General features: G+C 49.3%; 1 protein-coding gene across 2 annotated transcripts in view; it reads right to left on the minus strand.

Moving 5' to 3' along the window:
* Positions 1-325: 325 nt before the first annotated feature.
* shc1 (SHC (Src homology 2 domain containing) transforming protein 1) overlaps positions 326-12,466 on the minus strand; it is a 46,443-nt gene continuing 34,302 nt past the window's right edge. Inside the window, exons 9-12 of one of the 2 annotated variants that reach the window (XM_073061264.1) lie at positions 10,788-10,863; positions 9,658-9,831; positions 7,007-7,272; positions 326-4,868 (exon numbers count right to left, since the gene is read on the minus strand). In XM_073061264.1, coding sequence (XP_072917365.1) covers positions 4,740-4,868; positions 7,007-7,272; positions 9,658-9,831; positions 10,788-10,863 — 645 coding nt within the window. In that variant the 3' untranslated portion in view covers positions 326-4,739. The remainder of the gene's footprint in view (positions 4,869-7,006; positions 7,273-9,657; positions 9,832-10,787; positions 10,864-12,466) is intronic. The other variant, XM_073061265.1, reaches the window with a different exon arrangement.

Raw genomic sequence — 12,466 nt, forward strand, 5'->3', positions numbered from 1 at the left:
CACTATGATCATCATGGCTGATTTTCCCTCTCAACCCCATCATCTTATACACCTCTCATCCTCCATCGTTCTAAGGAGAAAATGCCGTTCACTTAACCTATTCTCATAAGACATGCTCTCCAATCCAGGCAACATCCTTGTAAATTTCCTCTGTATCCACATCCTTCCTGTAATGAGGTGACTAGAACTGAATACCAAGTGGGGTCTAACTAAGGTCTTATATACCTCACGGCTCTTGAACTCAATCCCATGGTTGATGAAGGCCAACACATCATACGACTTCTTAACAAACTCCTATGGACAAGAAAAAAAAAACAGCAGGAAGGCCCAATAAAATATTTGTTTAAAAACTCTTCCACAAATTTTGGTGTACAATACATATTTGGATCTCAATCCAATGAAGTCCATAAAATGAGGTGTAATCAGGAATATGTGGTAATCTCACTTTGGCTTCAGAATACCAGATAATGTACATGCAGATATAGGAATAGGAGATGGTGAGGAAAATACATTATTTACAAGGTTCTTTAGACAAATGATTGGATAAAGTACTTTGCATAAACATTCAGGCCACAAGTGGCAAAAGGCACGGTTCTTCTGCAGGTGACTGAGTAAACTCTGTATCTTGAGGGTGGGGCCTCTTCGGTGGCCTGTGCTTCTAATCAGTGCCAGAATAAGCATGGGCAGAGGAAGGGCCTCCGAGTTCCATCCCCGACCCTGATGGAAGGTCTGGAGTCACTTCAACCTTAAAACCACCCCCCAGACCCCTCCATTTTTGTCCCATGATCACCCTCACTGGGTGGTCAGTGGTAGCAATTTCCAAAGGTTAACCACCAGGTAATGCACACAATCTACAATCTAATCACACCAGCAAAATGGCAGTGGACTCAGAAGCAACAGTTCTTCTTAATTAGCATCAGCTTTCACTGATCTCCCCACCCCCCACACATCACACTTACTCCCTGAACCAACTCGCTTCTTTCACAGTAACACACAAAATGCTGGAAAAACTCAGCGGGTGAGGCAGCATCTGTGGAGGGAAAGGGACAGTCGACATTTCAGGTTGAGACCCTTCATCTAGACTGTTGAAACTCTCCCTCTCTCTCTCTGTTGTTTCACTCTGCAGAAACTTCAGGCAAAGTAAGAGCTTCAGACTAAGAAGGACTGGCCCCTATTGTTTTTGTCCTGAGTGACTCTCATCACTCCCGGGGTCAGACACAGAGTGAAGTTCCCTCTACACTGCCCCATCACACACTCCCGGGGTCAGACACAGAGTGAAGTTCCCTCCACACTGTCCCATCACACACTCCCAGGGTCAGACACAGAGTGAAGCTCCCTCCACACCATCCCATCACACACTCCCGGGGTCAGACACAGAGTGAAACTCCCTCTACAGTGTCCCATCACACACTCCCGGGGTCAGACACAGAGTGAAACTCCCTCTACACTGTCCCAACACACACTCCCGGGGTCAGACACAGAGTGAAACTCCCTCTACAGTGTCCCATCACACACTCCCGGGGTCAGACACAGAGTGAAGCTCCCTCCACACCATCCCATCACACACTCCCGGGGTCAGACACAGAGTGAAACTGCCTCTACACTGTCCCATCACACACTCCCAGGGTCAGACACAGAGTGAAACTCCCTCTACACCGTCCCATCACACACTCCCGGGGTCAGACATAGAGTGAAGTTCCCTCTATGCCGTCCCATCACACACTCCCGGGGTCAGACACAGAGTGAAGTTCCCTCTACACTGTCCCATCACACACAGGGACAGCACAGGTTAGATAGTTGAGTAGGATCCCTTTACAGTAGCCCTACTTCAAAATATTGCACTAAATGATTTTTAAAAACATCACATCAGTGACACAGAGTGGTACCTTAATCCAGCGTCACCTTGGGCAGATTTGCCTTCACTTCATGCCCCACACCCTTTTAAGACTGAGCCTTTTCCCAGGGCTCTGCCCATTGCTACTCTCCCATAACCTTTGGGGATTGGGTAAATGAAGTTACCGGTGGATTTCTGCAGTCACGTTGTGGTGAGCTTGCTGCCTCCTGATGCCAGGGACTCACAGAACATGTGCTTGGTTCCTGCACAAGCCTTTTGGTTTCCTGAGTACCAATCTCCTGGGAGAAATATTCACGCTGCTTTGAAAATGAAACTGCTCTAAAGTACAAGCCTGCTGCCCTTGACCTTGGAGAGGGAAGCAGGAACTGCCTACTAGCTCTTCTTAAGTTATAAAGTTGTCATTTTCTTTTGAAGAGGGTGGACAGCAAGCGAAGGATGAGGAACCCTGTTAGAAACTGAGAGGCACAGCTGTTCACAGGGACAGGGATCTTTGGGAATTCTCTACTCCCCCGATGCTCCATAACTCTGCCGTAGACTGTCCCAAGCCCAGCTGCAAAAGGAGGAGGAGGGTCGGGCTTGGGGCTAGCAACCCCATCCAGTAAAAACCTAGAGTTATAGAAACACCAGCAGAAGCTCCAAGAACCTCATTCTGGCAAGAAGACATATCTTTGAAGACGGGTTACATCTGGGTACCGCTTGAGAGGACTGGTCCAGAACAGAGAGCTGTGGCAAGCTGCTTGCAGCAGCCTATGCTCCTAGAGGAGATGGATCTAACTAGCTAACTAACCCGGTGCTCCATTGTTCAGGGTCTTTTCAGCTCAAGATTGAGGGATGTATGCACATTAAGAGATCAGATGGGGATTGAGGTAGAACAGCCATGATATTACAGAGCAGAGGCAAGGAGCCTGGAGGGTGAGCAGCTGTAGGGGGGCAGGCACATGGGTGAGGGGTGGCAGGAGAGCGAGGGAAGGGAAAACTGCTCCGTTTGGATTGTCTTCAGGCAATCTTCTTGACCCTGACTCAAAGCTTTGGAGTTGGGAGCTGGATAAGGAGAGCTTAAAGCACAGTTGGGAGAGAGGGGTGGTGGGGATTTAGACAGGTAACTGGGGAGAGAGGGGGTGGTGGGGGTTTAGACCGTATGTGTAACTGGGGAGAGGGGTGGGTGGTAGGGGCTTTGAGGATGTAACTGGGGTCCTCCTGTTACATCTCACTTCTTCTAGAGCCCACACTGTGTGAGCGTTGTGTTTGGCTCCTCACCAAACCTCACCATCCTGTCCGTACATAGGAAGATCTGTACTGAGTCTGCCCCCCATGCATAGGAAGATCCCCCTGACTCCCTGTGCACGGGACGATCTCAACCCTGAACCCCAACCTCTCCAGGCAAAGGAAGATCTTACCAACCCCCTGCGCAAGAGTAGATCCCAAACACGCACCCCCACCTGCGAGCGCATGACAAGATTCCAACCCCTGTTGCGTTTGGCTTCTCACTAAAGGCTAGGGAGAGATTCCGGGTGGGGAGGGGACGACAGGGATGGAAGAGGCAGCCAGCTTCAGCCCAGGCTGGAAGGCTTACTGCTCTCTCCACCCACTGCTTCACTAGGAAGGTGCAAGCGGGTGGGCGCGTGCGCGTGTGTGTGTGTCTGTGTGCGCGTGTGTGTGTGTGCGTGCGTGTGTGCAGGAGCTCAGGCTACTGAATGGATTGTGGACAGAAGGCCACCACCACCCGAAACTCACCCATGTACCCACCCGGTCTGGTAGCTGAACCCCAACATCCCCTACTCCCCATTTTACCTACACTCATCCCCAGGCACTCACAGTCCCAAGCCACAGGAGTATTTAAATGCTAGCGGCTTTGCTAAAAGGGGTCGCCGCCCCTCAGCTTTACACCAGGACAGTGATTGGGACCGTTTGCTTCACCCTCTACCCCCAGTCCTGGCTGTTCGTCGATGCATTTTTGTACCTTTATCCAGCAGAGTCCAGCACCTCTGGCCAGGTGAAGTATTCTAGCCCCCCCCCCCCCCCACACAGTGCAACAGGAGGGGAGGTGTGGAGTTTGTCCCTCCCTCTCACACCAACCCTCCCCCTCCCTCACTGTCATCCAGAGAGAAGAAACCTGATTGTGCAGTGGTAGGGATGTGCGTGAGAGAGGGGGGATGGGTAGTGAAGAGAAATGGAGAGAGGAAGGGGGAGAGAGAAAGATAGGGAAGGAGAGAAGGGGAGCTAGAAAATGTGGGGAGAGAAAGGGAGAGAGTGAGAGAAATGGGAGAAAAGGGAATAGGAGGGGGAAAGGTAAAGTGAGAGGGAGGGGGAAAGGAAGGGAAAAAGTGAGAGAAAAGTTGGGAGAGAGTGAGATGGGAGGAAGAGAGAGAAAGAGGGAGGAAGGGAGGGAGAGAAAGAGGGAGGGAGAGAGAAAGAGGGAGGGAGAGAGAAAGAAAGAGGGAGGGAGAGAGATAAAGGGAGGGAGAGATAAAGAGGTAAGGAGGGAAAAAGATGGAGAGGTGAAGAAGAGAGGGAGAGTAGAAGAGGAAGGAGGAATGAGGAGAGGGAAGAGGAGGAGGCAGAGGGTGGGCAAGAGGGAGGATGGAGGAGGGGAAGAGGAGTATTGGAGCAGATGTATAACCTCCCACGTAAAGGTGCAAAGTTTCTGGAAAGGAACCACAGTTTTCCAGGGATAGGAATGCGGAGCCTCCCGTGAGCCAGAGGGTTACTATGTGACCATGGATGTCAGGTATTTCCTGGCCGCCCCCAGTTGGTGTGACGACCTTCGCAAAATCCAGCATCTATCCGTCCATCCGAAGGAAAGCTTTTCAACAAATAGCAGCACTTCCATCCAGACTGAAGCAAGAGACCTGCTGTGCGGTGATGGCGGGCCACGCTCACGGGACTAGAGTCTGCGCTCCACGGGCTGCTGCAGGCACACCTCGCTGCCCGCCGACAGGATAGGCAGCTGGTTGTCCATGTGGTAGCTGATCAGGTGGCTCACACTCTCAAACCTGTGGTCCTTGGTCCGCACCTGGGACAAGGAGGGGAGGGAGAGGAGGAAGGGGTGGGGGAAGAGAGAAGAGGTGGAGGAGAAGGTGAGTTAGAGGAGGGATGAGGGGTAGGGGGAAGGGGAGGGGGAGGAAGGGGGAGCGAGGGTAAAAATGAAAAAAAAACATGAGGTCCGTTAATTAATTAGGAGACATGACCAAGCACACGGCAAACATGACTGCCAATGGCACAAAGCAAGACCCCACAAAGGAGCAGTGCACGACAATATTGCTGCTCCTCCTGAGAAAAGGCTGGGAAAACTTGCCCTCCAAGAGCGAGGCTGTGGGATCTTTTTCTCCCATCAGAAAGGGCAGGCGGTAACGGGGACAACCTCTCTGGGATTCAGTTTAAATGTTGATTTGATTAGGGTTTCAAGGCAAGTGATGGGAGAGACAAAAACAGGAACAAGTCCAAGGAATTCCACCGTTTCCCTGGAGTGAAGGTGAGTACATGCTCCCCAAAGAAGAGGGGCAGGGCTGTGACAATTTGTGACTCACTTTCTCAGGCATATATGGGCCAGGGGTTAAACTTGAGTCAGTCACTGTACGAAGATGCCCCACGATGTTGGGGGTAACAGGTCACCAGTCCCGATCTCGTGGCGAGGCAGAGAGAGGTTCCTTCCTCCTGTCCCAATATCCTGCTCCCTAACCCTGAAGTTGAAAGTGGAAGGAAGAATCATACAGCATAGAAACAGGCCCTTCAGCCCAACTCGTCCATGCTGAAGACTTAATCTTCCAACTTACCGCATTGTGGCTCTTGTACCCTATTGTCTACTTGTACTGCATTTCTCTGTAACACTATATTTCTCATTCCGTTTTCCTCTAACTGCCTCGATCTACAGTACTGTGCAAAAGTCTTAGGCACACCTATGTATATAAGGTATATAAGATGCGAGGCATTGATCATGTGGATAGTCAGAGGCTTTCTCCTGGGGCTGGAATGGCTATCACAAGAGGGCACAGTTTTAAGGTGCTTGGAAGTAGGTAGAGAGGAGATGCCAGGGGCAAGTTGTTGTTGTGCAGAAAGTGGTGAGCGCGTGGAATGGGCTGCCGGCAGCGGCGGTGGAGGCGGATACAATAGGGTCTTTTAAGAGACTCTTGGACAGGTACACGGAACTCAGAGGGCTATGGGTAACCCTAGGTAATTTCTCTGGTAAGGACCAAAGGGCCTGTATTGTGCTGTAGTTTTCTATGTTTCTATATAGCTAGAGCACCCAAGACCTTTGCACAGTACTCTATTTGACACCACAGTGTGCAGAGTGAGGTTGTAAATCTGGCAGGAGCCAGGGTTGGAGTGCTGTGGAAGGGTGTGAGACAGGTGGAAGAGAAGGAGTGCCAGGGCCAGGGGGTGGCATGGGTGCAGACACACCAACCCCGAGACACCAAACAATTGGTTTATTGATCATTACAGAATGTCCTCTGGTGTTTCCTGCTCCCTCCCCTCTCCCTTCCTCCTTTCCCAACCATGATTCCCCTTCTCCCTGCCACCTTCCCTCACTCAGTTCCCAATAGAGACCAAGGTGATATATATGCCTTGGACTTCTGCACAACACTGTACTTGAACACAATGTACTCGATATGGATGGCATGCAAGTAAAAGCTTTTCACTGTATCTCGGTACACGTGACAATAATAAATCAATTAAGCACTGACTCAGTATAGCAACAGTGAGACCACTTTGATCACTAAAATGGATATTTTTTTTTCTAATCATGTTCCTGCAAAGATTGTATATAGTCTGATTTTTTTTCTAGTGAATGCTGCCTATGTGATGCTGTGTGCTTGTGATACTGCTGCGTGTAAGCTCTTCATTGCACCGTGCATATCCTAAGACCACAGGAGCATTAGGCCATTTGGCCCATCGAGTCTGCTCTGCCATTTCTTTGTGTCAGGTTTACTTTTCCTCTCAGTTCATATGTACAATGTACATGTACAAATGCATATGGCAGCAAACGACTTTGACTTTGAAGGAGAGTGTGCCAAATGCCTTCGCCACCCTGCCTGCCTTATCGCCGTTGAAGTTACCAACACCCTAACGGAAAATGATCACCCGTGTTTCGCAGGAGAGTTTGGAGAGGGGCAGGGGCGCAGGCCGACACGGGCGGTGTGACTCGGAGCTTACCACGCCCTCTGGGTCGACGAGCAACAGGTGCTTGGGTTGTCCGTTCTGCAGCCCGGTCAGCACGTATTGGCCGGGGGTGGTGGTGCTCTCGCGCACCAGGAAGTCACCGTTGGACCGTAGCAGCTTCTCAGCCTCCTTGCGGTTCATCTTGCCTTGGTACCAGACCTCCTTCAGCAGCTGTTCCTCCATGGAGGCTGTGATGTGCGTGGGAGGGCTGCTGGCAAGAGGCAGCTGGTGGGGAGACCTCAGCGCATCCTCGAACGGCTCTGAATTGAAAGTACAAGAGATCAGAGTCAGGTTTATTATCACTGACATACGGTGTGAAATTCATTTTGCCGCAGACATAAAAATGCTATTAGTTACAATAAGAATATTTGTCCCATATGCCTCTGAACCTTTCCTATCCACGCACCTGTCCAAGTACATCTTCAATGCTGTTAATGTACCTGCCTTGATCTCTTCTGCTGGAAGCATGTTCCAAATACTGGCCACCTTCTGCTCCCTCTCAGGCCCCTTTTAAAACTTCTCCTTCTCACCTTACACCTGTGTCCTCTAAAACTGTTCCACTTTCCTCAGAAAAAGGCTGTGCAAAAATCCTATCAACTCTCCTATGATTTTAAACATCTCTTTAAGGTCTCATCAGTCTCCTACACCCCAAGAGATAAAGTGCCAGCTTCTCACGATAACTCAAGTCCTGGAGACATCCTCGTAAATCTATCAGTGATATCCTGGTGTAATATAGACTAACTATGTGTGATCTGTGTCTGATAGTGGGCTGTTTTGTTTTGCACAGCCTTTATTTAACACTTTATATGATTTGTGTATAATTTACATGCTGTCTATATCTATGAGCAGCAAGATTTTCATTGCAACTGTACCTCACCATCCTTGTATACATGATAATAAACTCACCTTGACCTGAATTTCTTTGGACTAATTTGTCATTTTCACCCCGGGAAAAAGATACTGGCTGCTTACTCTTTGTGTCTACACAATGCTCAAACCCGCATTCTCTGCACATTCCTGTGCTATTCAAGAGCCTCTTAAACACCTCTATTGTGTCCGCCTCCTATACCAACCCGGCAGCACATTCCAGACACCCACCACTCTGTGTAAAAAATTTTCTCTGCACATCTCCTCTGAACTTAATTAACCCTCTCACCTTAAATAGACACCTCTAGACATTTTGACCCTGGGACAGAGAGACTGGCGGTCTACTCTATCTATGCCCCTCATAATTTTATAAACCTCTATCAGGTCTCCCCTCAGCCTCTGCCGCTCCAGAGAAAACAACCTAAATTGTCCAATCTCTCCTCCTAGCTCATGCCCTCTAATCCAGGCAGCATAAAAGTGAACTCTTCTGCACCCTCTCCAAAGTCTCTACATCCTTCCTACAAAGGGCAACCGGAAATGAATGGAATTTTTCTCTTCAGAGTGTTTTTCTACACTGACTTCTATAATTAATGTTGTCTGTGTAACTGTGATACTAAAACAAGCAAGTAGTTCATTGTACCTGTACCTGTACTTGACTTAACAAACTCGTAAGCAGACTGAAATGGTGAACATCTGGCAATTAGGCCATTTGGTCCCTCCGCACTCTGCTATTTTTCTGCCCCTCATCATTCCTCCCTGATTATTTATCCCTCTATATCCAGATTTCTCTAAATACGTCCTTGCTGTTCCACGGTTCCTAAAGAGGAAAAAATTCCTGGTCATAATACACTGAGAGTGTCATTAACAATGAAGACGGTTATCAGGATTTATGGAGGGATCTTGATCTGTTGGGTAAGCGGGCTGAGGTATGGCAAATGGAATTTAACTCTGTTAAATGCGACACACTGGACGGGCCCTGGGACCGTTGTGAAACAGAGGCACCTAGGGGTACAGGTATATGGTTCCCTGAAAGTGGAGTGACAGGTAGACAGGGCAGTGAAGAATGCATCTGGCACGCTGGCCTTCATCAGTCAGGGCACTGAGTACAGGAGTTGTGATGCGATGTTGTACAAGATGGTAGTGAGACCACATTTGGAATGTTGTGCTCGCTTTTGGTCACTCTACTGCAGGAAAGATGCCAATTAAGCTGCAGATGAGGTTTATAAGGAGCAAACATGAAAAAACCTGCAGATACTGGAAATCCAAAGTGACACACACAAAACGTTGGTAGGAACTCAGCAGGCCAGGCAGCATCAACAGAAATGAGTAAACAGTCACCTTTTGGGATGAGATCTTTCTTGCCAGGAATCAAAGGATAGGGAGAGGTTGAGCAGGTTGGGACTTATCTCATTGATGCGCAGCACACTGAGAAGTGTCTTGATAGAGATATATAAAATCATGAGGGGTATATATATGACGAATGCACACAGACCTTTTTCCTAGGGTTGGTGAATCAAGAGCTAGAGGGTAGAGGTTGAAGGTGAGAGGGAAGAGGGGAGAGATTTATTTGGAACTTTCATCCGGGGGGTGGTTCATCTATGGAACGAGTTTCAAGAGGAAGTGGTTGAAGCAGGTACATTAACAGTTCTAAAAGGTATAGAGAGATATGGGCCAAATGGGACTAGCTTAGATGGGCCAAAGGTCTGTTTCCATTCTGTGTGACTCTGGTTTCCTTGACGAGCGGGGATACAACGTGTCTATACTTCACGGAATCTCACCGGGACACTCACTCATGTCGAAGATGTCCTTCTGGGTGTTGCCGTTGGTGTGAGTGGCCCCGGGCTGGGGCTTCCCTTTCTCCAGGCTCTGCACATTGACGTACGATGGGTCGTCGAACAGGTCAGAACGGCTGCTGCTCTTCCCAGGCTGTGTAAACCTGTTCGGGACGGCACCTGCGGAGGTCACAGGGCACCGGGTCAAAACAGGTTGCTTCACCACTGCAGCCCTCCGTGGTGCCCTGGTGCCCGCAGGTACGTGGAGAGAGATGGTGGGCTTCCCAGGAATTGCCCAACAAGGAATATCGGACCTGGCCTGAGGAACGCTGAGAGCGCTCAGCAGGCATGTGGCACTACCCGTGGGGGGGGGGGGGGGAGAGGATGGTGGAGCGATGGAGGGAGGGGGAGGAAGAGAAGGGGAGGGAGAGAGGAAGGGAAAGAGAGGGAGGGAAGAGAGACAAGAGGGGTAATGGGGAGAAGGAGGGAGTGGGGTTGTGGGTCAGAGTAGTGAGGGAGGTAAAGGGAGTGAGTGAAAGGAAGGGAGAAGGGTAGGGGTGGAGGAAGAGGGATGGAATAGGGGAGAGGGATTGAGAGAAAGGGGGAGGCTAAGAGGGAGGGAGCGAGGAACAAAGAGGGGAGAGGGTAGAGGGGCAATGAGGAGAAAAGGTCAGAGGAGGAAGGAGGGAGGAAGGAAAGTGGTAAGGGACAAGGAAGGGGGTTGAGGGATAGAGAGGGCAGAGGGAGAAGTGAGAGAGGCTCACAGTTAACAACTCAGGTTAACTAGCTTTCATCATATAGGTGGACACTGGGAAAATTAAGAAGAGTTAAATATCCCCACAATGTTATTGAATAAGAACAGGGTAGAGGGACCCAGTAGCTTTCCAGTAGAGCCAATGCCTCATGGCTCCAGGGACTCGGGTTTGAGCCCGACCTCTGGCGCTCTGTGTGTGCATGCATGTATGCTTGTGAACATGTGGAGACTGCTTGTTCTCCCTGTGACCATGTGTGTTTCTCCTCCCACATCCCAATGACATGTGGGCTCTGGCAGACCTCAGTGTGCTACTCTGATTGATCCACTGGGAATCAGTCCGTAACCCAGAAGCAATGATCGGTGAACCCACCCCGCCACTCACCTTGTACCGTGGATGGATGCTTTTGAGCGTCAGAGGAGCGAATGTCGTAGAGATTCCCAGATGTCTGGCCAACGGGCTGCACAAAGAGGTGAATGGGGAGTAAAACAGCTGGATTATAGTCTGAAAACATTTGAATTTCTACAGCACAGGCTTTACAAGACTATTAAATGAATTTTAATTCTGTAATTCCTGGTGGGATTTGAACTCAGGCCTCTGCATAGGTTCATACAGCATGGAAAGAGGCCCTTTGGCCCACCAAGTTCGTACCAAACACAAACCACCCATGTACACCTATCTCACACACACGACAAAGCAGCCCATCTTCATCCCTAGATTGTCTCTCCCTCCACCACAGCAGGTGTAGTGTGCACTGTCTCTAAAACGCACCATGGCCTATTCCAACAATCCTTCCTGAACCCACCAGTTCTCCTGCCAAGTGAAACAGCATCATTCATAGGCTCCCCCTCAGCCATCATTCACTGCTGTGACGTCGGAGCCGTACAGCAACACCGTACGGATGTGTGCCCTTCAGCCGAACCACGGTATCCACACAGCTAGTCCTGATTTCCTGCATTCGGCTCACATCCCTCCAAGCCCCACCCTCAATGTACAATCCAAGTGTTTCTGAAATGATAGTACTGTACCCACCTCAACCACTTCGTCTAATAGCTTGTTCCATACACTCAGGACCCTTTTAAACCTGATGACACGGCCATAGTGGGGTGTGTCAGGAATGGACAGGAGGAGGAGTATAGGAAACTGATACAGGACTTTGTGATATGGTGCAACTCAAACTACCTGCGTCTCAATATCACCAAGACCAAGGAGATGGTGGTGGACTTTAGGAGATCTAGGCCTCATATGGAGCCAGTGATCATTAATGGAGAATGTGTGGAGCAGGTTAAGACCTACAAGTATCTGGGAGTACAGTTAGACGAGAAGCTAGACTGGACTGCCAACACAGATGCCTTGTGCAGGAAGGCACAGAGTCGACTGTACTTCCTAAGAAGGTTGGCGTCATTCAATGTCTGTAGTGAGATGCTGAAGATGTTCTATAGGTCAGTTGTGGAGAGCGCCCTCTTCTTTGTGGTGGCGTGTTGGGGAGGAAGCATTAAGAAGAGGGACGCCTCACGTCTTAATAAGCTGGTAAGGAAGGCGGGCTCTGTCGTGGGCAAAGTACTGGAGGGTTTAACATCGGTAGCTGAGCGAAGGGCGCTGAGTAGGCTACGGTCAATTATGGATAACTCTGAACATCCTCTACATAGCACCATCCAGAGACAGAGAAGCAGTTTCAGCGACAGGTTACTATCGATGCAATGCTCCTCAGACAGGATGAAGAGGTCAATACTCCCCAATGCCATTAGGCTTTACAATTCTACCGCCAGGACTTAAGAACTTTTTAAAAGCTATTATTAATGCTTTTTGAGATAGTGATTTAGATGCATATCATATTTTTTACTGAGTTAAGTATTGTATGTAATTAGTTTTGCTACAACAAGTGTATGGGACATTGGAAAAAAGTTGAATTTCCCCATGGGGATGAATAAAGTATCTATCTATCTATCTATGTCCCCAAGTTTTGAATTTCCTTACACTGGCGAAAATAATTGCTTCCATCCACCTTTTTAGAGAGGATGTTTCCAATAGTGGGAGAGTCTAGGACCAACAGGCACAGCCTC

This window comes from Hemitrygon akajei, chromosome 11 (genome assembly GCF_048418815.1).
Source record: "Hemitrygon akajei chromosome 11, sHemAka1.3, whole genome shotgun sequence".
Lineage (NCBI taxonomy): Eukaryota > Metazoa > Chordata > Chondrichthyes > Myliobatiformes > Dasyatidae > Hemitrygon > Hemitrygon akajei.